This window comes from Scyliorhinus torazame, chromosome 21 (assembly GCF_047496885.1).
Source record: "Scyliorhinus torazame isolate Kashiwa2021f chromosome 21, sScyTor2.1, whole genome shotgun sequence".
NCBI lineage: Eukaryota > Metazoa > Chordata > Chondrichthyes > Carcharhiniformes > Scyliorhinidae > Scyliorhinus > Scyliorhinus torazame.
This window is the reverse complement of record NC_092727.1, coordinates 8,937,407-8,958,960: the sequence shown is the minus strand read 5'-3', so window position 1 is coordinate 8,958,960 and position 21,554 is coordinate 8,937,407. Positions and strand designations below refer to the sequence as shown.

Below are 21,554 nucleotides of genomic sequence, written 5' to 3'. Positions count from 1 at the left end.
CAAGGTAATAATCTTTATTAGCATCACAGGTAGGTTTACAATAACATTGCAATGATGTTACTGTGAAAAGCCCCTAGTCGCCACATTCCGGCGCCTGTTCGGGTACACAGAGGGAGAATTCAGAATGTCTAATTCACCTAACAAGCACGTCTTTCGGGACTTGTGGGAGGAAACCGGAGCACCCGGAGGAAACCCACGCAGACACGGGGAGAACGTGCAAACTCCGCACAGACAGTGACCCAAACCGGGAATCGAACCTGGGACCCTGACGCTGTGAAGCAACAGTGCTAACCACTGTGCTATCGCGGTTAATTGCCCCTGAACCAAGTAGCTCGCTCGGCTATTTTAGAGGGCATTTTAACAGTCAACCACATTGGTGTGGGTCTGGAGTCACATGTAGGCCAGACAAGCTAAGGACGGCAGATTTCCTTCCCTAAAGGACATTAGTGAACCAGATGGGTTTTTATAATAATAGTTTCTCAGTCAGCATGATATTTTTAATTACAGAATTTTATTGAAATTAAATTTCACCATCTGCCACGGTGGGATTGGATGTTAGATCACTAGGGTATTTCTCTGGGTCTCCGGATTACCAATCCCCACCCCCAACTCCCACTTTTAAGCTGTCTTTTAGAAAGCAAGAATTAACTTTTTTGAACTCTCGTTTCAGGGTCTTCCCTCAACATCATTTTTGCGCTCCTCTCCCAATCTTCGCATCCTCGACTGTCCACATCACCCACCCAGAAGATTGACCCTAACAGAGAGGGAGACGGGTTTCTGTTAGTGTGGATGAATCTTGCGATTTATTGGACTTTATTGGAAGGGGCTTGCTGCAATAGTACAGGGTTTTAGTGAGACCTCACCTGGAATACTGTGTGCAGGTTTGGTCTCCATATTTCAGGAAGTATCATTTGCATTGGAGGAGATCCAGTGAAGGTTCACTGGATTGGTCCCTGCATTCTGGGGGTTGTCCCATGATGAGAGGGGGGAGTGAATTGGGTCCATGTTCTCTGGAGTTTTGAAAGCAGTGAAGTGATCCCATTGAAACATTCCAGATTCGGAAGGGGATCGACAGGTTGGGCACTGTGGGATTGGTGCCCTCTGGCCAGGGAATCAGTCTCAGGATAAGGAGCTGTTCGTTTAGCAGTGAGATGAAATTCCTTCACTCAAAGGGTTGTGAATCTTTGGAATTCTCTACCCCGGAGCATTGTGGGTGCTCCACTGTTGAATGTAATTAAGGATGCGGGAAGACAGATTTTGGGACTCTCAGGGAATTAAGGCATATGGAGAATAGGCGGAAAAGTGGAGTTGACACCCAAGATCAGCCATCATTGTACTGAATGGCAGAGCAAGGTCCAAAGGGCCGAGTGGTCTACTCCTGTTCCTGTCTCTTGTGTTCCTGAGTTGAGGTCTGCCCTGACGATCCGCCGATAAAACAACAGGTAACAATCTAGGCTTGGCCTTGTACCAGTCCAGTTGCTTCTCACCTGATGTCATCTCACTGAGCCAATGTCCTGGCCACAGTTCTGGGCTACAATTGCTACCTGGCAACTGTTGCCTCTGAGTTTCAGTTCATAATGAGGTAGGGAAGCATGTTGATGGTACAATATTATAGGTGCAGAGACAACATTACCATTGTGTGACAAAATCCCAAACTAGGGTCATAAATATTAGATCAATCGAATAGGGAATTCAAGAGGAACTAACTTACCCAGAGAGTGGGGAGAATGTCAAACTTGCTACCACGGGGGGTAGTTAAGGTGAAGGTTAGATAAGTACACGAGAGAGAAAGGAATAGAAGTGTATGCTGATAGGGTGAGATAAAGAAAGATAGGAAAAGGCCCAAAGCATCTTCAGCTCTGAGTTAGAGTCCGAGGCATTGGACAGCTCTGACTTGCTCACCTAGATAGTTACCCAGGAAATGTTAGGCAGAAAGATGCCAGTCTAATTCCTGGGTTACTCCACAACTGGCCACTCAATTACTCACTCACACTGACCCCCATATCTCTCGCCCCGACTACTTTCCCGACCGTCCAATTACCCCACAGCTCCCCCCCCCACCCCCCCGCCGACTACCCTCTGATCTGACCTCACCCAACTACTCCCCTCCAATCTGAATACCCACTCATCCATCTCCCACTTACATACCTCACCCACATGCAACCTACCCACTTTGCCCACCTATCAGCTCACCCACATACCTCCTCCTTACTTATCCCCTCACTGATCCATTCATTAATATTCAAACTGGACATTTAAACGTGCCACTTGCAGCTCTGCCATAAAAAGGTTGCGTCTCTTCTTCCCCAGCTCATTACGATTTGAAGATGTTCTCCGAGGGACATTGCACTCTGCCTTTATCAGACTGCTGGATTCAGAAAGTCCTATTTGAAATGCGGATCAGGAGATTTTCGGAGGCAGTGGCAATTTGCGCTGATTGCTTCCCTTCAGCAGATCCAGGCCATTATCCGACTCCATTTGTGCCTCAGTCCAACTGCTGCTGAAACCTCATCCATGATTTTCTTACAGGACTTGACTGTTGCAATGCTCCAGCTCCAGGGCAGCCTCACATCATCCCTTCTCTGTAAACCTGGGCTCATCTAAACCTCTGCTGCCCCATCATGTTAGCTCACACCCAGCCCTGTTCACTCATCATCCCCTCGAGTCACTCTCTGAGTTTAGTAATGCCTCAAATTCAAAATTGTCTTCCATGTGTTCATATCCCTCTGTGACCTTATGCACACCTTGCCAACCCTCGCCCCCACTCACTAATTCTGCAACCTCCTTCAGCCTTACAACCCTTCAAGAACTCTCAGTCCCTCCAAATCTGGCCTCCTCAGCACCCTACATTTCCTTCTTTCCCCCTCCCCCAGCCCACTGATAGCATAATGCACTATCAATTACAACGTGACGAGAGTAGAGAGTAATCGAGGCTTTATTACGCACAGATGTGTGGCCTCCTACCTCCAGTTTGGAGAACACCACATTTATACTCCACCTGCTGGGCGGAGCCAGCAGGCAGGGATCTACCCCTGTACCTGTTGTACAGGGGCCTTACCGTAATACCCTTGTATGCAGTGCAGTATATACAATATAATGCAACAGTGGTGACTACCACATAGCCATACCTTTAGTTACCTGAGTCTTAAGCTCTTGAATTCCCTCCCGAAACCTCTCCGCCTCACTGCCCTTCGCTCCTCCTTTGAGATGCCCTTTAAAGCCCCCGCCTTCATGTGTCCTAATGTGGTTCACTGTCAGATTCTGTCATTAATATTCCAGTAAAGGTGTCATATTAAAGTTGCTGATGTCACTTTAAGTATCTGTTACAGCTTCAACATGCAGGTTAATTATTTTCTCACCATTGCAGCCACTCACAGGTGGGTAACTAGTAGGCGTGGCAAGATGCACATCACACAAAAGCAAAACTTTTCATGTCAAACTAGTTCATCAACTTTGATTCAGCTGAAACCCAGGACACGAGTCAGCTTCTTGCACAGTGTGTGGCTGGCCTCCTGTGTCTAACAGCTCTTTGCAGTTCCTGAGTTTTATGTGGACCATTGAAAGAGCGCTGAGATATTCCAGGTGCCGGGACTTGCTCTGAAAGTATTCCTTCACGTTTAAAAGCCAGTGCAACATCCGGACTTCAGGAATGACTTCATTCCCAGTAGGTGTCTTTACTTGATTTGGTGTCTAAACCACAGTGAACTCCGGATCCCAACCATTGCTGATTTTAGAGAATCAATGAGTGATGCTGCTTAATACCGCAAAATTCAGTGAGGTGTTGAAATTTAGGATTTCTGAATGTGGGAGTCAATAATAATCTTTTTCATTATTGTCACAAGTAGGCTTGCATTAACAGTATAATGAAATGACTGTGAAGAGCCCCTAGTCGCCACATTCCGGCACCTGTTCGGGTACACGGAGGGAGAATTCAGAATGTCCAATTCACCTAACAAGCACGTCTTTCAGGACTTGTGGGAGGAAACCGGAGCACCCGGAGGAAACCCACGCAGACACGGGGAGAACGTGCAGGCTCCGCACAGACAGTGACCCAAGCCGTAGCTTCTTACAAGCAGCAACAGTCAATCTTCCATTGCTCGTTAAAACAAGAATTATTGCTCCTGAATGTGGTGTTTGCACTGGGCAGAGTTTGTACATAGGACAGGGTCTGTATACAGCAGAGAGATTGTACTTGTAAGAACGTCTGAGCGGGAGAGAGGTCGCACACAAGAATGTGCTTCACCAAGTTTGTACGTCGCTGCCCCCTCACTCAGAACTAAATTTAAAATAATAGATTAAACCCCGATGACTTTATACTTAACAAGGAACCCACTGGCTTGAGGCCTGTGTCTATGTTGACTACACATTAAAATTGACTCCATGTCGATGAAGGTGGTTCAGTCACCCCACTCCACTTAAATCCCCCCCCCCACCCTGAACCCCTGCCTCGGTTTCTGACAGGTTGGGATGTGGGGAAAGGAGTTAAAAATCGATGCCGCAGGGAATAGTCTGTTTTCTGATCGCTCAACCCCAGGGAATATAACCAAGAATGAAATAATTTTACATGAGAAAGGGTGTAATGTACCCCAAAATGTCCCCTGACTTCAGAGGAATTGGTGACTAGGTGGCAAAGAAAAACTTGCTCACCCACAGACCTCAGTCCTCTACCTTTTCAAAATAGGAAGCTACTGCTGAGCATTGATTTTCTTACCCTGGGGAGCATCAAAACTTGTAAATCCAAAACTTTGTTAAATGTGGTGGGACAGCTGTCTTTCAATTCGAGTTGGAGCTGTAAGCTGCTGTCAGTCTAGCTTTCCACCACAGCCAGGAAAGGTGTGATTAAAAAGAGAAGCGAGTTTTGCACCTATTTGGCGCCTTCAACAACCCACGGGACATCTCAAAGTGTTTCATAGCTAATGAGGTGGCGGCGCGGTAGCACAGTGGGTAGCACTGTTGCTTCACAGCGCCAGGATCAATTCCCGGCTTGGGTCACTGTCTGACCATCAGACCATAAGACATAGGAGCGGAAGTAAGGCCATTCGGCCCATCGAGTCCACTCCACCATTCAATCATGGCTGATTTCAACTCCATTTGCCCGCTCTCTCTCCATAGCCCTTAATTCCTCGAGAAATCAAGAATTTATCAACTTCTGTCTTAAAGACACTCAACGTCCCGGCCTCCACCACCCTCTGTGGCAATGAATTCCACAGACCCACCACTCTCTGGCTGAAGAAATTTCTCCTCATCTCTGTTCTAAAGTGACTCCCTTTTATTCTAAGGCTGTGCCCCCGGGTCCTAGTCTCCCCTGCTAATGGAAACAACTTCCCTAATTCCACCCTATCTAAGCCATTCATTATCTTGTAAGTTTCTATTAGATCTCCCCTCAACCTCCTAAACTCCAATGAATATAATCCCAGGATCCTCAGACGTTCATCGTATGTTAGGCCTACCATTCCTGGGGTCAGCTGTGTGAATCTCCGCTGGACCCGCTCCAGTGCCAGTATGTCCTTCCTGAGGTGTGGGGCCCAAAATTGCTCACAGTATTCTAAATGGGGCCTAACTAGTGCTTTATAAAGCTTCAGAAGTACATCCCTGCTTTTATATTCCAAGCCTCTTGAGATAAATGACAACATTGCATTTGCTTTCTTAATTACGGACTCAACCTGCAAGTTTACCTTTAGAGAATCCTGGACTAGGACTCCCAAGTCCCTTTGCACTTCAGCATTAGGCATTTTGTCACCGTTTAGAAAATAGTCCATGCCTCTATTCTTTTTTCCAAAGTGCAAGACCTCGCACTTGCCCACGTTGAATTTCATCAGCCATTTCTTGGACCACTCTCCTAAACTGTCTAAATCTTTCTGCAGCCTCCCCACCTCCTCAATACTACCTGCCCCTCCACCTATTTTTGTATCATCGGCAAACTTAGCCAGAATGCCCCCAGTCCCGTCATCTAGATCGTTAATATATAAAGAGAACAGCTGTGGCCCCAACACTGAACCCTGCGGGACACCACTCGTCACCGGTTGCCATTCCGAAAAAGAACCTTTTATCCCAACTCTCTGCCTTCTGCCTGACAGCCAATCGTCAATCCATGTTAGTACCTTGCCTCGAATACCATGGGCCCTTATTTTACTCAGCAGTCTCCCGTGAGGCACCTTATCAAAGGCCTTTTGGAAGTCAAGATAGATAACATCCATTGGCTCTCCTTGGTCTAACCTATTTGTTATCACTTCAAAGAACTAAAAGAACTCTGTGTGGAGTCTGCACGTTCTCCCTGTGTCTGCGTGGGTTTCCTCCGGGTGCTCCGGTTTCCTCCCACAAGTCCCGAAAGACGTGCTTCTTAGGTGAATTGGACATTCTGAATTCTCCCTCCGTGCACCCGAACAGGGGCCGGAGTGTGGAGGCTCTGGTATTTTCACAGTAACACCATTGCAGTGTTAATGTAAGCCTACTTGTGACAAGAAAGATGATTAATATTATTATTAAGTGCTATCTTTAGTGTGTAGTCACTGTTGTAACGAGAAACGGCAACACACCACCACCTCAGCAATGTTATCATGACAGGATAACTGGGGGATAAATATTGGCCAGGACACTGGCTCCTCCGCTCTTCTTTAAATTAGTGTCATGGGTCTTGGGTGGGTGGAGCCTTACATCAATCTCCCGTCTGGAAGTCAGGATCTCCAACAGTTCAGCATTCCCTCAGCTGCGAGTTCTGTGCTCAGCTCCTGATATGGGACTTGGCCCCTCAGGGTTTGGCACGTAGGAACAGGCGGCCTCAAACCTGTTCAGCCATTCAATGTGCCAGCGACTAGATATGAGGATCCCCAAATCAAACTGACATTACCCGCTGCACCATTGACAGCCTGGACCTCAAGCTCTGGAATTTCGAGGGACCGGAATGACGTGAGGGACAAGATCTTTGTAGATTGTCGGTCTGGAGAGAGTTACGTCGATTGAGAGGACTCATACACCTCAGGACAGAGGCTTGCCTTGTGCACATCATTTCTGATGTGTGACTCAGATTGTCTGGAATGGAATGTTGGCGGGGCACTGAAACGTGAGGTTACTACGTAAGGCCAGGAATAGTTTGAGAATTGGGGATGGTGAAAGAAGGAATTGCCTCATCAGCAGCTGGTCGAAAATAGAGATGATAGTTTTTGATGTTAATGCAGAAGATTGTTGTCCTGTGGGGGTGGGGGAGGGGCAGAAAGGGCAGAATTTTCCACGATCTCTACATCTCTGCTGTTAGCTGGAATGACGGCAGAACATTGACCTGTGGCAATCTGCTCATGGGTTTTTAAGCAATTAATTCATTGGATGTGGGCCCATCCCTAATTGCCCTTGAACTGAGTGGCTTGCTGAGCTCTTTCAGAGGGAATTTAAGAGTCAATCACATTGCTGTGGGTCTGGAGTCACATGTAGGCCAGACCGGGTAAGGGCAGCAGATTTCCTTCCCTAAAGGGCATTGGTGAACCAGAGGGATTTTACAACAATTGGTTTCATAGTCACCATTAGACTTTTAATTCCAGCTTTTTACTGAATTCAAATGTTAGCATCTGCCACCATGGAACAGTGGTTAGCACTGCTGCCTCACAGAGGCAGGGCCACGGGTTTGATTCCAGCCTTGGGTGACTGGCTGTGTGGAGTTTGCACGTTCTCCCCCGTGTCTGTGGGGGTTTCCTCCGGGTGCTCCGGTTTCCTCCCACAGTCCACAGAGATGCAAGTTAGGTGGATTGGCCGTGCTAAATTGCCCTTAGTGACCAAAAAGGTGAGGTGAGGTTGTGGGCCTAGGGAGGGTGCTCTTGGTTGGGCCAGTGCAGACTTGATGGGCAAAATAACCTCCTTCTGCACTTTATTCTAAGTCCTAAGTCTTCAAAGTCCATTGTGGGATTCAAACCCACGACCCAGAGCATTACCCTGGGTCACTAGTCAAGTGGCAATACCACGACTATGCCACTACCTCCCCCCCCAACCCCGCCCCTGTGGTGTCTAAGGTGCTTGATGTGGTTTTGAGGTTTTAGGTTTTCTGGTAATTCACTGTAAATGCAAATGTAGCCACAACCCCAGAGGCCATAGGCCATAGAGAGTGCTGACCAATGGTGATTTATCCTTGGGGTCACCACGCCTCAGGTTGAGAAGGCGGGGCTGATACATGAGCCATCCAGTCAGCTGAGCTAACTGACCCCCTCGTTCACTGTACGCGTTATATGATAGGTGTGTTGTGATTTGCAATAGGAATCCTTTGCTCTTTTCCCGCCATGACAAATATGTAACCATTTGTGCACTTCCCTGAGACCTCAGCTGTATCTCAATGGCAGTATACTTACAACTGGGCTTGAAGGTTGTGGATTTAATCCCTGCTTCTGAGATTTGTGTGTATAATTCAGGCTGATATTCCAATATGAGGGAGTACCCCCAATGGAGTGCTGCAGTATCAAAGGTGCTGTCTTTCTGATGTGACATTGAACTGACATGGAGATCTCCTGAGTCTCCTTGACCTCAACCAACTTCACTGCAAAGCAGATGATTTCATCAATACCATGATCTCATTGAATGGCGGAGCAGGCTCGAGGGGCCAGATGACCTACTCCTGCTCCTAGTTCTTATGTTCTTATTTCAGAAGTTCTTAATTAGCGATAAAGTGCTTTGTGAAGGACCTGAGATAGCACACGCCTTGCTTATTCTTCATGGGCTGAGCTGTAAGTGTGGGTTAAAATCATAGAATCCCTACAGTGCAGAAGGAGGCCATTCAGCCCACTGAGTCTGCACAGATCCACCAATCCTTCGAAAGATCTTACCCAGGTCCACTCCTCCATCCACCCAGCCCTATCCCCGTAACCCTGCCTGCACATTCCTGGACTCTAAGGGGCAATTTATCACGGGCAATCCACCTAACCCGCACACCTTTGGATTGCGGGGGGAAACCGGAGCACCCGGAGGAAAGCCACGCAGACACGGGGAGAACGTGCAAACTCCACACAGACAGTGACCCCCAAGGCCAGATTCGAACCCGGGTCCCTGGTGCTGTGAGGCAGCAGTGCTAACCACTGTGCCACCGTGTTGCCCGCGTTGTCAGGGTTGGACCAACAATGTTCTGTTGCCTCCGGGGCTTTCTGCTGTACCTGTGTTATTAGCTTCCTTCCAAGTCGATCATGCAGAATTTGTGACAGAGTGAAAACCATGGAATTTGGGAGAGGCCACATGCATTGCAGCATTCCCTTGGTTTAAATAGCCTCCTACTGACTCCCAAAGACAAACTGCCACTTAAACTGTGGAACAGTGGTTATATTAAAGGGCATTGAATTAGGCAGGGTAGAACATTGGATTAAAAGCTGGTGAGAAGGGAAGAAAGAAAATTGGAATTAAGCAAAGTATCTCAGAGTGGTTGCAAACTGTCCCACAGGATTCAACCTGAAACCATTTCTGTTCGCCGCTTATATCAGCGAATTGGAAACAAAGCGAAAGGGAGTAGCCTCTAAATTGGTAAATGATACCAAAATAGGAGACGTAGTAACTAATTCTGAAAAACAAAAGGGTTGTTGATTAGTTGGAATGTGTGGCAGATTGAATTCAATGTCGGCAAATGTAGATGATACATTTTGATTAAAAAATAACAATTATACTTTGATTGGAAGGGCACTGGAGAAATGAAAAACCCAGCTTCATAGAATCGTGGAATGACATCGTTGAGACCATTCGGCCAATAATGCCTGTACTCTCTCTTTACTGGAACTATCCCATTGGTTCCCCACTCCCCACTTTCCCCACCATTTATTCCTAGCATTTGTTCAAGGTCCTCCCATTGAATCCGGAGGATGTGGCAGATGGAATTTCTCCAGCGCTCCTTTGTGTGTGACTGATACAGAGTGAGGGTCTCGTTGCAGTACAGGAATGTGATGAGGACTTTCACACGAGAGGCTGAAGCAAAAACCGCCTCTCATTGATCAAACGTTATGTTTCGTTGCTATTGCTGACGGCCATTCACTGAGAGGTGACTTGTCAGAGGTCTTTAAGATTATGAAAAAGTTTGATGGAGTAGACTTTGAGCAAATATTCACATGTGTGGGAGATTGTTACTGTTAAATCCAATAGGGAATTCAGGAGAAACCTTTTTACTCATGAGTGTTTAAAATGTGGAGCTTGAAGTGAAGAGGGGTGGGGGGAGGTTCATGTGGTGCATAAATGCTGGCATGAACCATTGTTAGTGTACTGTAAGTACCACATAAAATACAGTCAACTCCAAACACAGAGGCAGCAGTCCATGATTTCTGGCTGATTGAATCATTAGAAGGCTTGGCCAAAGGGGCTGACATTAAGTACCATCTTCAAGCAGGAGACAGAAGTAAAGCATGGAGATTTAAGGAGGGAATTCCCAAACGTAGGCAGCTGAAGTTACTGGGGGGGGGGTTCCACATTCCCAGCAGCTTCCTGCCATTGGCCGGCGAAGAGAACTTCTGGTCCCGTCTCTACCAATGAGATTTCCCATTGAATCCACCCCCCGCCGAGGGTTAACCGTTGGTGAGACCAGAAGAAGATCCCGCTGCTGGGAATAACAGGAAAATCAATAAATTAATTCAATAAAAATCTGGAATTAAAAGTTTCAAGGGATGGCATGGTGGCGCAGTGGTTAGCACTGCTGCCTCACGGCGCCGAGGACCCGGGTTCGATCCCGGCCCTGGGGTCACTGTCCGTGTGGAGTTTGCACATTCTCCCCGGGTCTGCGTGGGTCTCACCCCCTGTAGCGCACAAAGACTCCCGAGAGACGAATAGAGGTGAAGTCGATGAGGCTTTATTAAGCGTGACTCGTTCCCCGCAGTTCAGCAACAGACTGGCCTGCGGGGAGAATTCCTGGTTCTTATACTCCGCCTTCAGGGCGGAGCTAGAGATCAACAGCCAACCAGGACCCGGGATCTGTCAGCCAATGACATCACGGCTTCACAGTCCCACATGACCCCTAATGCATACTACCACACCCCCACAACCCAAAAAGATGTGCGGGGTAGGTGGATTGGACCTGCTAAATTGCCCCTTAATCGGAAAAAAAAGGTTAGATACTTTAAATTTATTTTTTAAAAAGGAAGAGGGTCAGTGGGGGTTGGAGAGGGTGGGGTTACGGGAGGGAGCAGGAAGGAAGAGAGGGGGTGTTCAATCTAAGGGGGGGGGTCACTTCACAATCAGCAAAGGGCAGCCCCCGAAGAGTGACCACCCTTGTTCCTTTCCATCCTTCAAACACCTCATGGAAATAAATCGGGCTTTCTAACCCGCCCGACACCCACACCAAATGTTTTATGGCATGGGCAGTGTACCACCAGGCTCAACGAGCCTGATTGACCTTCAGCTGTTCATTTAAATATGGCAGACAGGTGCCGCAATTGGCAGCCCGTCTGCCTCCCAACGGGAAGGTGGAGATGGGCGTACATCCCAGTTTACGCGGAGGCTTGTAAAATACAGCCGACGGAATGCGGCCAGTCTCTCTATTCATTAGTGAACCACACGCTGGTTGAGTTTATTGCCCAACCCCTCCCACCACTGGTCACAAAACTCATCAATCCTCGGAGCGCCTCATTTTCTAACCCTAACATAAAACAAATACATTTCTTGTTGCCGGATAGGATGATTCTTACCTGTCAATCCAGCATCTTGTATTATCCCAATCGTAATCCCCCAGCCCCCGAACCCCCACCTCGCAACCCCACCCTGAAAGATCTTTGCTCACAGCAGCACCCTGAAGGTTTACCTTCAATTCTTTGGAGATCCCAGGCCAACCTGGGCGAGTTGGCAGCCATTCGCCCAGGCAGTGTGCGTTTATATCGTGATTAGGTGTGACGTGGCAATATAAAATGCTAAAGATTTTGGACACCAACTCTGATGTACAGAGCAGGGTGTGTCCATTTGGATTGGCAATTTGACACAGTGCTTGTAGATGAAATGAGAGCTCATTGTAACTTTCCACAGTTCAAACAGAAAGGTCATCAACGTGCACAGGGCGGTGAATTGTTTGACACTGTTCCGGCTGTTCTGCTTTGTTTGACAGTGCTGTTGCCAAGTTAAGTATCCCAAGGGAGTTTGAGCTCCCTGGTCAAATATCAGCAATTGTGACTTTCTATGTACCTTAATGTTTTTGGAAATCAGATTGGCAAAGGTAGCTTGGAAAATTAGTACACAGAGTGTATCATAGAATTTACAGTGCAGAAGGAGGCCATTCGGCCCATCGAGTCTGCACCGGCTCTTGGAAAGAGCACCCTACCCAAGGTCAACACCTCCACCTATTCCCATAACCCAGTAACCCCTCCCAACACTAAGGGCAATTTTGGACACTAAGGGCAATTTTGGACACTATTTAGCATGGCCAATCCACCTAACCCGCACATCTTTGGACTGTGGGAGGAAACCGGAGCACCCGGAGGAAACCCACGCACACACGGGGAGGATGTGCAGACTCCGCACAGACAGTGACCCAAGCCGGAATCGAACCTGGGACCCTGGAGCTGTGAAGCATTTGTGCTAACCACCATGCTACCGCGCTGCCCCAAATATTGAGGACAATTTCTTGCACGTTCTAGCATCAATGAGAGTGCAGGCTACTTTAGACTTGTAATGAGCAATGGGTCAGGATTACTCATGGTGAAGGGGCCCCTGCGTCAGTGGTGGGCAACCCACGGCACGGGGGGGGGCCACGTGCGGCCCATTTGGGTCCTAAGTGCGGCCATTAAGACATTTCGTTGACCATTGCCCACACGCAGGGTTACCACATTCCGTTGATTTCCGTCTGCGTACTTTTTTCCTGCCGGTATGTCTGGAGTGATTCGCACGTAAAGTGAATGAGAGTGAAGTGAGATGTGTGCTGATTGCTCACAACATCGACTATGAGAGCCGTGTGCTTGCTTTGCATCCAAAGTGTAAATATTTCTTTTATTTTTACCATTTGAAGTTGGTGATAGTTCTCTTAATATGTAAATAATTAAGCATTTTCTCTAACCCATTCTGAAATATTCAACATGTACTAAATATCTTTTATCTTGTCCATGGGGTGATGGTTAGTGAACAAGCCTGAGTTCAACCTTGCGACCCACTGAGATGAAGGAGGGTCATTCATGTGGCCCACTCACTAGCCTAGGTTGCCCATCACTGCTCTAGGTGCCAGGTGCCATAACATGGTAGAATTTCACGTTCAGTTTGAAGGTGAGAAGTATGGGTCTAAGCCTAGTGTTTTAAACCTAATAAAGGTAATTGTGGAGGTAGAGTTGGCTAAAGTGAATTGGGAAACTGGGTTAAAAGGTAGGACAGTAGAGATGCAGTAGTAGACTTTCAAGGAAATATTTAATAATGGGCAGCATGGTAGCACAAATGTCTGGCACTGTGGCTTCACAGTGCCAGGGTCCCAGGTTCGATTCCCCGCTGGGTCACTGTCTGTGTGGTATCTGCACGTTCTCCCCGTGTGTGCGTGGGTTTCCTCCGGGTGCTCCGGTTTCCTCCCACAGTCCAAAGACGTGCAGGTTAGGTGGATTGGCCATGATAAATTGCCCTAAGTGGCCAATAAGATTAGGAGGGGTTATTGGGTTACGGGGATAGCGTGGAAGTGAGGGCTTAAGTGGGTCGGTGCAGACTCGATGGGCCGAATGGCCTCCTTCCGCACTGTATGTTCTATGTTCTAACTCTGAGCAAAGATTTAACCCAGTGGGAAAGAAAAACTATTTGAGAAGGATGCATCATCTATGACTGAATAAGGAAATTAAGAACAGTATCAAACTGAAGGAAACACTGCACAAATCTGTGAAGGTTAGTGGCAGGTCAGAATATTGGCAGATTTTAAGAATCAGCAAATAAATAACAAAATAATAATAGAAGGGCAGGAATATGAGAGAGGCTACGTCTGGAGTACTGTGCACAGATTTGTCCTCCTTATTTGAAAAAGGATATAATTGTGTCAGAAGCATTTCAGAGAAAGCTCGCTTGATTCATTCCTGGGGTGAAGGGATTATCTTACGTCGAACGGTTGAACAGGCTGAGCCTATACACATGAGAGTTTAGAAGACTGAGAGATGATTTTATTGAAAGGTGGAGGATCCTGAATTCTCCCTCCGTGTACCCAAACAGGCCCCGGAATGTGGCGACCAGGGGCTTTTTACAGTAACTTCACTGCAGTGTTAATGCAAGCCTACTTGTGGCAATAAAGATTATTATTATTATTGAGGGATCAGTATTGGCCTGGATACCACCTGCCCGACTTCATAACAGTGCCATGGGTTCGTTTATGGTTTAGTACCTCATTTGATAAACCGGATTTTGCTCTAAACGATCAACCTGGATGTTTGGGCTGATATCTGACCCCGCAACCTTTGGACTCAGGCAGGACCGCCACAGACGGTGCCTTGGCTGATTAATAACAGTGTGAGTTCCCGGCACTATGAGGAGTAGAATTCAAAATGCCAGACCCCCGAGCAACGAAACATAAAACAAACACTTTCATTCTCGGAACCTGACAAACCCAGCACATCAGAAGGTCTAACGACGAACCACCTGACAGATCCACAGCCATCAAACTCCAACCCGTACCAACTGGTTCCCATCTCCTCAGTCTTGTCAATGTCAACGGATGGAAATGATTTACTAGCCACGGGTGTCACCATGGCAACACTGTTGTAGCCAGCTAGTTTCAGAATAAAATGCCTCTTTCACAATACAGGTGAATGGATTTCCCCTGTATGTACTTCAGATTGAATTTCACGTGCATGCACTGTGTGAATATGAGAATCGAGATTGCACGATCGTCAATGGTACCTACTCTTCATTTTCCTACTTACTAATCAGGATTGCAATTGGTTGGGTGGTAGTTAATGAACTTGACGTCCCACCCCAGACAGACATTCCCTTTCAAATGCTGAGTTGGAATGAATTAACGTACGCCAGCAAGGGTCCGATACACAACACAGAGTGATCAATGCACCACATTTAGTTGAGTGAAATCCTGATCAATATCCAAATTATGTTTTATTATGTTATTTTGTAAACTGTAAGATCACCCCTTGGTTCGAAACTGAGAGAGTTGTTTCTTCATTACAAATTATCACACACTTGCGTGGTTTATTTTCAAAACAAAAGATTGGCTTTATATTGGGCCTCAAATGCTTCACAGCCAGTGAAGAACCTCACTGTTGCATTGTGGGAAAACAGCAGCCAGTTTGCTCGCAGCAAGCTCCCTTTAACAGCAACGTGATGGTGATCAGGTAAAATCATTTACTGATGTTGCTTGAGGGATAAATATTAACCAGGGCACCAGTGAAAACTTCCCATCCTTACTTTGAATTAGTGCTGTGGGATCTTCTGTATCCACCTGAGCAGCCAGATGGGGCCTTGGTTTAGCATCTGACCCAGAAGACAGCCACCTCTGACAGTGCAGCACTCCCTCAGCACGCAATTGGAATGTCAGCCTGGATTTTCTGTTCAAGTTGCTGGAGTTGGGAGGGAACCAGCATCCTTTTGACTCCTAGGGCAGGGGAGAGAGCCATGCTGACACTCGGAGATCCTGCAGTGCGGCGCTAACAGTCACCAATGCTAGCTGAATAATGTGGGTTCCTCCAGACGGTGTGGCTAATATTATAGTTGTGCCAGTTTCTTAAAGGGCGGCACGGTAGCACAGTGGTTAGCACTGTTGCTTCACAGTGCCAGGGTCCCGGGTTCGATTCCCGGCTTGGGTCACTGTCCGTGCGGAGTCTGCAGATTCTCCCCGTGTCTGCGTGAGTTTCCTCCGGGTGCTCCGGTTTCCACCCACAAGTCCTGAAAGACGTGCTTTTCGATAGTTTGGACATTCTGAATTCTCCCTCTGTGTACCCAAACAGGTGCCGGAATGTGACGACTAGGAGCTTTCCACAGTAACTTCATTGCACTGTTAATGTAAGCCTACCTGTGACAATAAATATTATTATTCTAACTAATCTACTGCGCTCATGGAACAAAGATTCACACACCGCAGCCTGGGATTTATCTAAATGAAAACACTGCTTAATCTCACTGTTTGCAAGCCTTTAATTAGATGTGTGTATGAACTGCTGTTGGCTACACTCAGCTGCTGGTTTCCATGGCGGCTAGAACTAGGCAGATATTTAAGGTTCACTACCTTACCTCCCAGTATGCTGCTTCCCTCTAATCCTTGTGTATTGTTGCTCAGTCACTGAGGCAGTTACATCAGCAGATGCATTTACGTCCATTTCCTGTTCTCCATTGGTTTGGGAATCTTGTGTAATGCATTGTGGTCAGACTGTGGGGCAGCTTTCACAGGATCTTGTGTCCCAGTATAGCTACATTGACATAGAGTATAGAACACTGTCATTGTGATCGTATCAGTCGTGGACCTGCCAGTGTGATTGTATCAGTTGGGGTCTTGCCAGTGTGATTGTATCAGTTGAGGACCTGCCAGTGTGGTTGTACCAGTTGAGGACCTGCCAGTGTGATTGTGTCAGTTAACGACCTGCCAGTGGGATCTGCCAGTGTGATTGTATCAGTTGAGGACCTGCCAGTGTGATTGTATCAGTTGAGGACCTGCCAGTGTGGTTGTACCAGTTGAGGACCTGCCAGTGTGATTGTGTCAGTTAACGACCTGCCAGTGGGATCTGCCAGTGTGATTGTATCAGTTGAGGACCTGCCAGTGTGATTGTATCAGTTGAGGACCTGCCAGTGTGATTGTGTCAGTTGAGGACCTGCCAGTGTGATTGTGTCAGTTGACCTGCCAGTGCGATTGTGTCAGTTGAGGACCTGCCAGTGTGATTGTGTCAGTTGGGGACCTGCCAGTGTGATTGTGTCAGTTGAGGACCTGCCAGTGTGATTGTGTCAGTTGGGGACCTGCCAGTGTGATTGTGTCAGTTGAGGACCTGCCAGTGTGATTGTGCCAGTTGAGGACCTGCCAGTGTGATTGTGTCAGTTGAGGACCTTCCAGGGCGATTGTGTCAGTTGAGGACCTGCCAGTGCGATTGTGCCAGTTGAGGACCTGCCAATGTGATTGTGCCAGTTGAGGACCTGCCAGTGCGATTGTGCCAGTTGAGGACCTGCCAGTGCAATTGTGCCAGTTGGGGACCTGCCAGTGTGATTGTGTCAGTTGGGGACCTGCCAGTGCGATTGTGTCAGTTGAGGACCTGCCAGTGTGATTGTGTCAGTTGAGGACCTGCCAGTGTGATTGTGCCAGTTGGGGACCTGCCAGTGTGATTGTGTCAGTTGCGGACCTGCCAGTGCGATTGTGCCAGTTGGGGTCCTGCCAGTGCGATTGTGCCAGTTGGGGACCTGCCAGTGTGATTGTGTCAGTTGCGGACCTGCCAGTGTGATTGTGTCAGTTGAGGACCTGCCAGTGTGATTGTGCCAGTTGAGGACCTGCCAGTGTGATTGTGTCAGTTGCGGACCTGCCAGTGGGATTGTGCCAGTTGAGGACCTGCCAGTGCGATTGTGCCAGTTGAGGACCTGCCAGTGTGATTGTGTCAGTTGAGGACCTGCCAGTGTGATTGTGCCAGTTGAGGACCTGCCAGTGCGATTGTGCCAGTTGAGGACCTGCCAGTGTGATTGTGCCAGTTGAGGACCTGCCAGTGCGATTGTGCCAGTTGAGGACCTGCCAGTGCGATTGTGCCAGTTGGGGACTTACAGTGTGATTGTGTCAGTTGGGGACCTGCCAGTGCGATTGTGTCAGTTGAGGAGCTGCCAGTGTGATTGTGCCAGTTGGGGACCTGCCAGTGTGATTGTGTCAGTTGCGGACCTGCCAGTGCGATTGTGCCAGTTAGGGTCCTGCCAGTGCGATTGTGCCAGTTGGGGACCTGCCAGTGTGATTGTGTCAGTTGCGGACCTGCCAGTGTGATTGTGTCAGTTGAGGACCTGCCAGTGTGATTGTGCCAGTTGAGGACCTGCCAGTGTGATTGTGTCAGTTGCGGACCTGCCAGTGGGATTGTGCCAGTTGAGGACCTGCCAGTGCGATTGTGCCAGTTGAGGACCTGCCAGTGTGATTGTGTCAGTTGAGGACCTGCCAGTGCGATTGTGCCAGTTGAGGATCTGCCAGTGTGATTGTGCCAGTTGAGGACCTGCCAGTGCGATTGTGCCAGTTGAGGACCTGCCAGTGTGATTGTGTCAGTTGAGGACCTGCCAGTGCGATTGTGTCAGTTGAGGACCTGCCAGTGTGATTGTGCCAGTTGGGGACCTGCCAGTGTGATTGTGTCAGTTGCGGACCTGCCAGTGTGATTGTGCCAGTTGAGGACCTGCCAGTGCGATTGTGTCTGTTGAGGACCTGCCAGTGCGATTGTGCCAGTTGAGGACCTGCCAGTGTGATTGTGTCAGTTGGGGACCTGCCAGTGTGATTGTGTCAGTTGGGGACCTGCCAGTGTGATTGTGTCAGTTGCGGACCTGCCAGTGTGATTGTGCCAGTTGCGGACCTGCCAGTGTGATTGTGTCAGTTGAGGACCTGCCAGTGTGATTGTGCCAGTTGAGGACCTGCCAGTGCGATTGTGTCAGTTGAGGACCTGCCAGTGCGATTGTGTCAGTTGGGGACCTGCCAGTGTGATTGTGTCAGTTGAGGACCTGCCAGTGTGATTGTGTCAGTTGAGGACCTGCCAGTGTGATTGTGCAAGTTGAGGACCTGCCAGTGCGATTGTGCCAGTTGAGGACCTGCCAGTGTGATTGTGTCAGTTGCGGACCTGCCAGTGTGATTGTGTCAGTTGCGGACCTGCCAGTGTGATTGTGTCAGTTGAGGACCTGCCAGTGCGATTGTGTCAGTTGGGGACCTGCCAGTGTGATTGTGTCAGTTGAGGACCTGCCAGTGTGATTGTGTCAGTTGAGGACCTGCCAGTGTGATTGTGCCAGTTGAGGACCTGCCAGTGCGATTGTGCCAGTTGAGGACCTGCCAGTGTGATTGTGTCAGTTGCGGACCTGCCAGTGTGATTGTGCCAGTTGGGGTCCTGCCAGTGTGATTGTGTCAGTTGGGGACCTGCCAGTGTGATTGTGTCAGTTGGGGTCCTGCCAGTGTGATTGTGTCAGTTGGGGACCTGCCAGTGTGATTGTGTCAGTTGGGGTCCTGCCAGTGTGATTGTGTCAGTTGGGGTCCTGCCAGTGTGATTGTGCCAGTTGGGGTCCTGCCAGTGTGATTGTGTCAGTTGGGGACCTGCCAGTGTGATTGTGTCAGTTGGGGTCCTGCCAGTGTGATTGTGCCAGTTGGGGACCTGCCAGTGTGATTGTGTCAGTTGAGGACCTGCCAGTGCGATTGTGTCAGTTGAGGACCTGCCAGTGTGATTGTGTCAGTTGAGGACCTGCCAGTGCGATTGTGTCAGTTGAGGACCTGCCAGTGCGATTGTGTCAGTTGGGGTCCTGCCAAGTGTGATTGTGTCAGTTGAGGACCTGCCAGTGTGATTGTGTCAGTTGAGGACCTGCCAAGTGTGATTGTGTCAGTTGGGGTCCTGCCAAGTGTGATTGTGTCAGTTGGGGTCCTGCCAAGTGTGATTGTGTCAGTTGAGGACCTGCCAGTGTGATTGTGTCAGTTGGGGTCCTGCCAAGTGTGATTGTGTCAGTTGGGGTCCTGCCAGTGTGATTGTGTCAGTTGAGGACCTGCCAGTGTGATTGTGCCAGTTGAGGACCTGCCAAGTGTGATTGTGTCAGTTGGGGTCCTGCCAAGTGTGATTGTGTCAGTTGGGGTCCTGCCAAGTGTGATTGTGTCAGTTGGGGTCCTGCCAAGTGTGATTGTGCCAGTTGAGGACCTGCCAAGTGTGATTGTGTCAGTTGGGGTCCTGCCAAGTGTGATTGTGTCAGTTGGGGTCCTGCCAAGTGTGATTGTGTCAGTTGGGGTCCTGCCAGTGCGATTGTGTCAGTTGGGGACCTGCCAGTGCGATTGTGCCAGTTGGGGTCCTGCCAGTGCGATTGTGTCAGTTGGGGACCTGCCAGTGCGATTGTGCCAGTTGAGGACCTGCCAGTGTGATTGTGTCAGTTGGGGTCCTGCCAGTGCGATTGTGTCAGTTGGGGTCCTGCCAGTGCGATTGTGTCAGTTGGGGACCTGCCAGTGCGATTGTGCCAGTTGAGGACCTGCCAGTGTGATTGTGTCAGTTGGGGTCCTGCCAGTGCGATTGTGTCAGTTGGGGACCTGCCAGTGTGATTGTGTCAGTTGAGGACCTGCCAGTGCGATTGTGTCAGTTGGAGTCCTGCCAAGTGTGACGGTTCATTAATGTTGTTCATTGTAATGATTTTCCACATGAACAATTTATCTCACTGTCTAACGTTTTACTCTATAATGGTGGACCTGCTGATCTCAGACTCAGTAATTTTCCATGAACTGTGTCCAGTCTCAATTTCTCTGTGATTGGTCAGGTATTCACTGGTCAGGCACAGAAGGGTGCAGTGTGTTACAGGCTGGCCTCGAGACTCCGGGGGGGTGAAGCCAGGTCCTGGCCAGGCTGATGGAAAGAGAGTTCCCTCTCTCTCCTGATCGGTCCACAGCACAAAGCTGCTCCAGTTTATAAAAAGATGACCAAACTCACTCAGAAATGGGGCTCAGAGAGCTGTCAGAAACATGAAGCAGAAAAAAGCTTGTATTTATATCACTGCTTCCAAAATCTCAAGTGCTTCACAACCAACTACACTTGAAGTGCAGTCATTGTTGTCATTTAGAAAACCTGACAACTAATTTTTACACAGCAAGATCCCACAAACTGGAATGACCGGGTGATCTATTTTTATGATATTGGTCGGGGAATAAATATTAACCAAAACACCGGGGAGGGGTGGAGGAGGGGGGGGGGGGGGGTGGTTGAGAGAGAGCGAACTCCCCTGGTCTTCTTTGGAATCAATCTTTGGGACCTTTCTACATCCATTTCAGAGGTCAGGTGGCACTTGGGTTTCATTTTCTGCCAAGAGATGCACTTCTGACAGTGCAACACTCCCTCAGCACTGTACAAAACTATGTGCTAAAGTCACTGGAGTACAACCTCTCTATCTAACCCATTCTGTACCTGACCAGTGAGTCCCTGACCCAGTGAGTCCCTGACCCAGTGAGTCCCTGACCAGTGAGTCCCTGACCAGTGGGTTACTGCTGGCTGGCCATAATAGAATAATGTTCCACTTTTCACTCAGGGTGGGATTTTCTGCCTGGATTGGAAGATCCCGCCAACAGTAGGCCCCCTCCCCACGGCGGAGTGTGCGAAGGACGGGAAAGCCCATTGACAGCAGCGAGACTGGAAGATCCCACCAATCGCCAATTGCTGGCCACCTTCGTCGCCGCAAAACACGCCTCGGGGGCTGGGCGGATAGTCCCACCGTTATCATCACCCACCCTGCCAGCCAAAAATTATTCACAATGACCTCACAGAGTTTACCAAGAGCTACCTCGATCCTTATAAGTAAGTAGCAGCTGGGCTCATAGTCCAAGACTCTGGTCAATGGTCTGGAGAGAAGGGTTCAAATCGCACCACTACCGCCGGTGGAAATTAGAGTCAATGAATTGAAAAACTAATCTCAGGGGCCATGAAACTACCATCAACTGCTGCAAAAACCCATCTGCTTCACTTGACCTTTAGGGAAGGAATTTTGCCAACACATCT

General features: G+C 48.7%; 1 protein-coding gene across 1 annotated transcript in view; it reads left to right on the top strand.

Moving 5' to 3' along the window:
* Positions 1-3,468: 3,468 nt before the first annotated feature.
* LOC140398145 (transmembrane protease serine 13-like) overlaps positions 3,469-21,554 on the top strand; it is a 59,571-nt gene continuing 41,485 nt past the window's right edge. Inside the window, exon 1 of the mRNA XM_072486458.1 lies at positions 3,469-3,664. Coding sequence (XP_072342559.1) covers positions 3,650-3,664 — 15 coding nt within the window. The 5' untranslated portion in view covers positions 3,469-3,649. The remainder of the gene's footprint in view (positions 3,665-21,554) is intronic.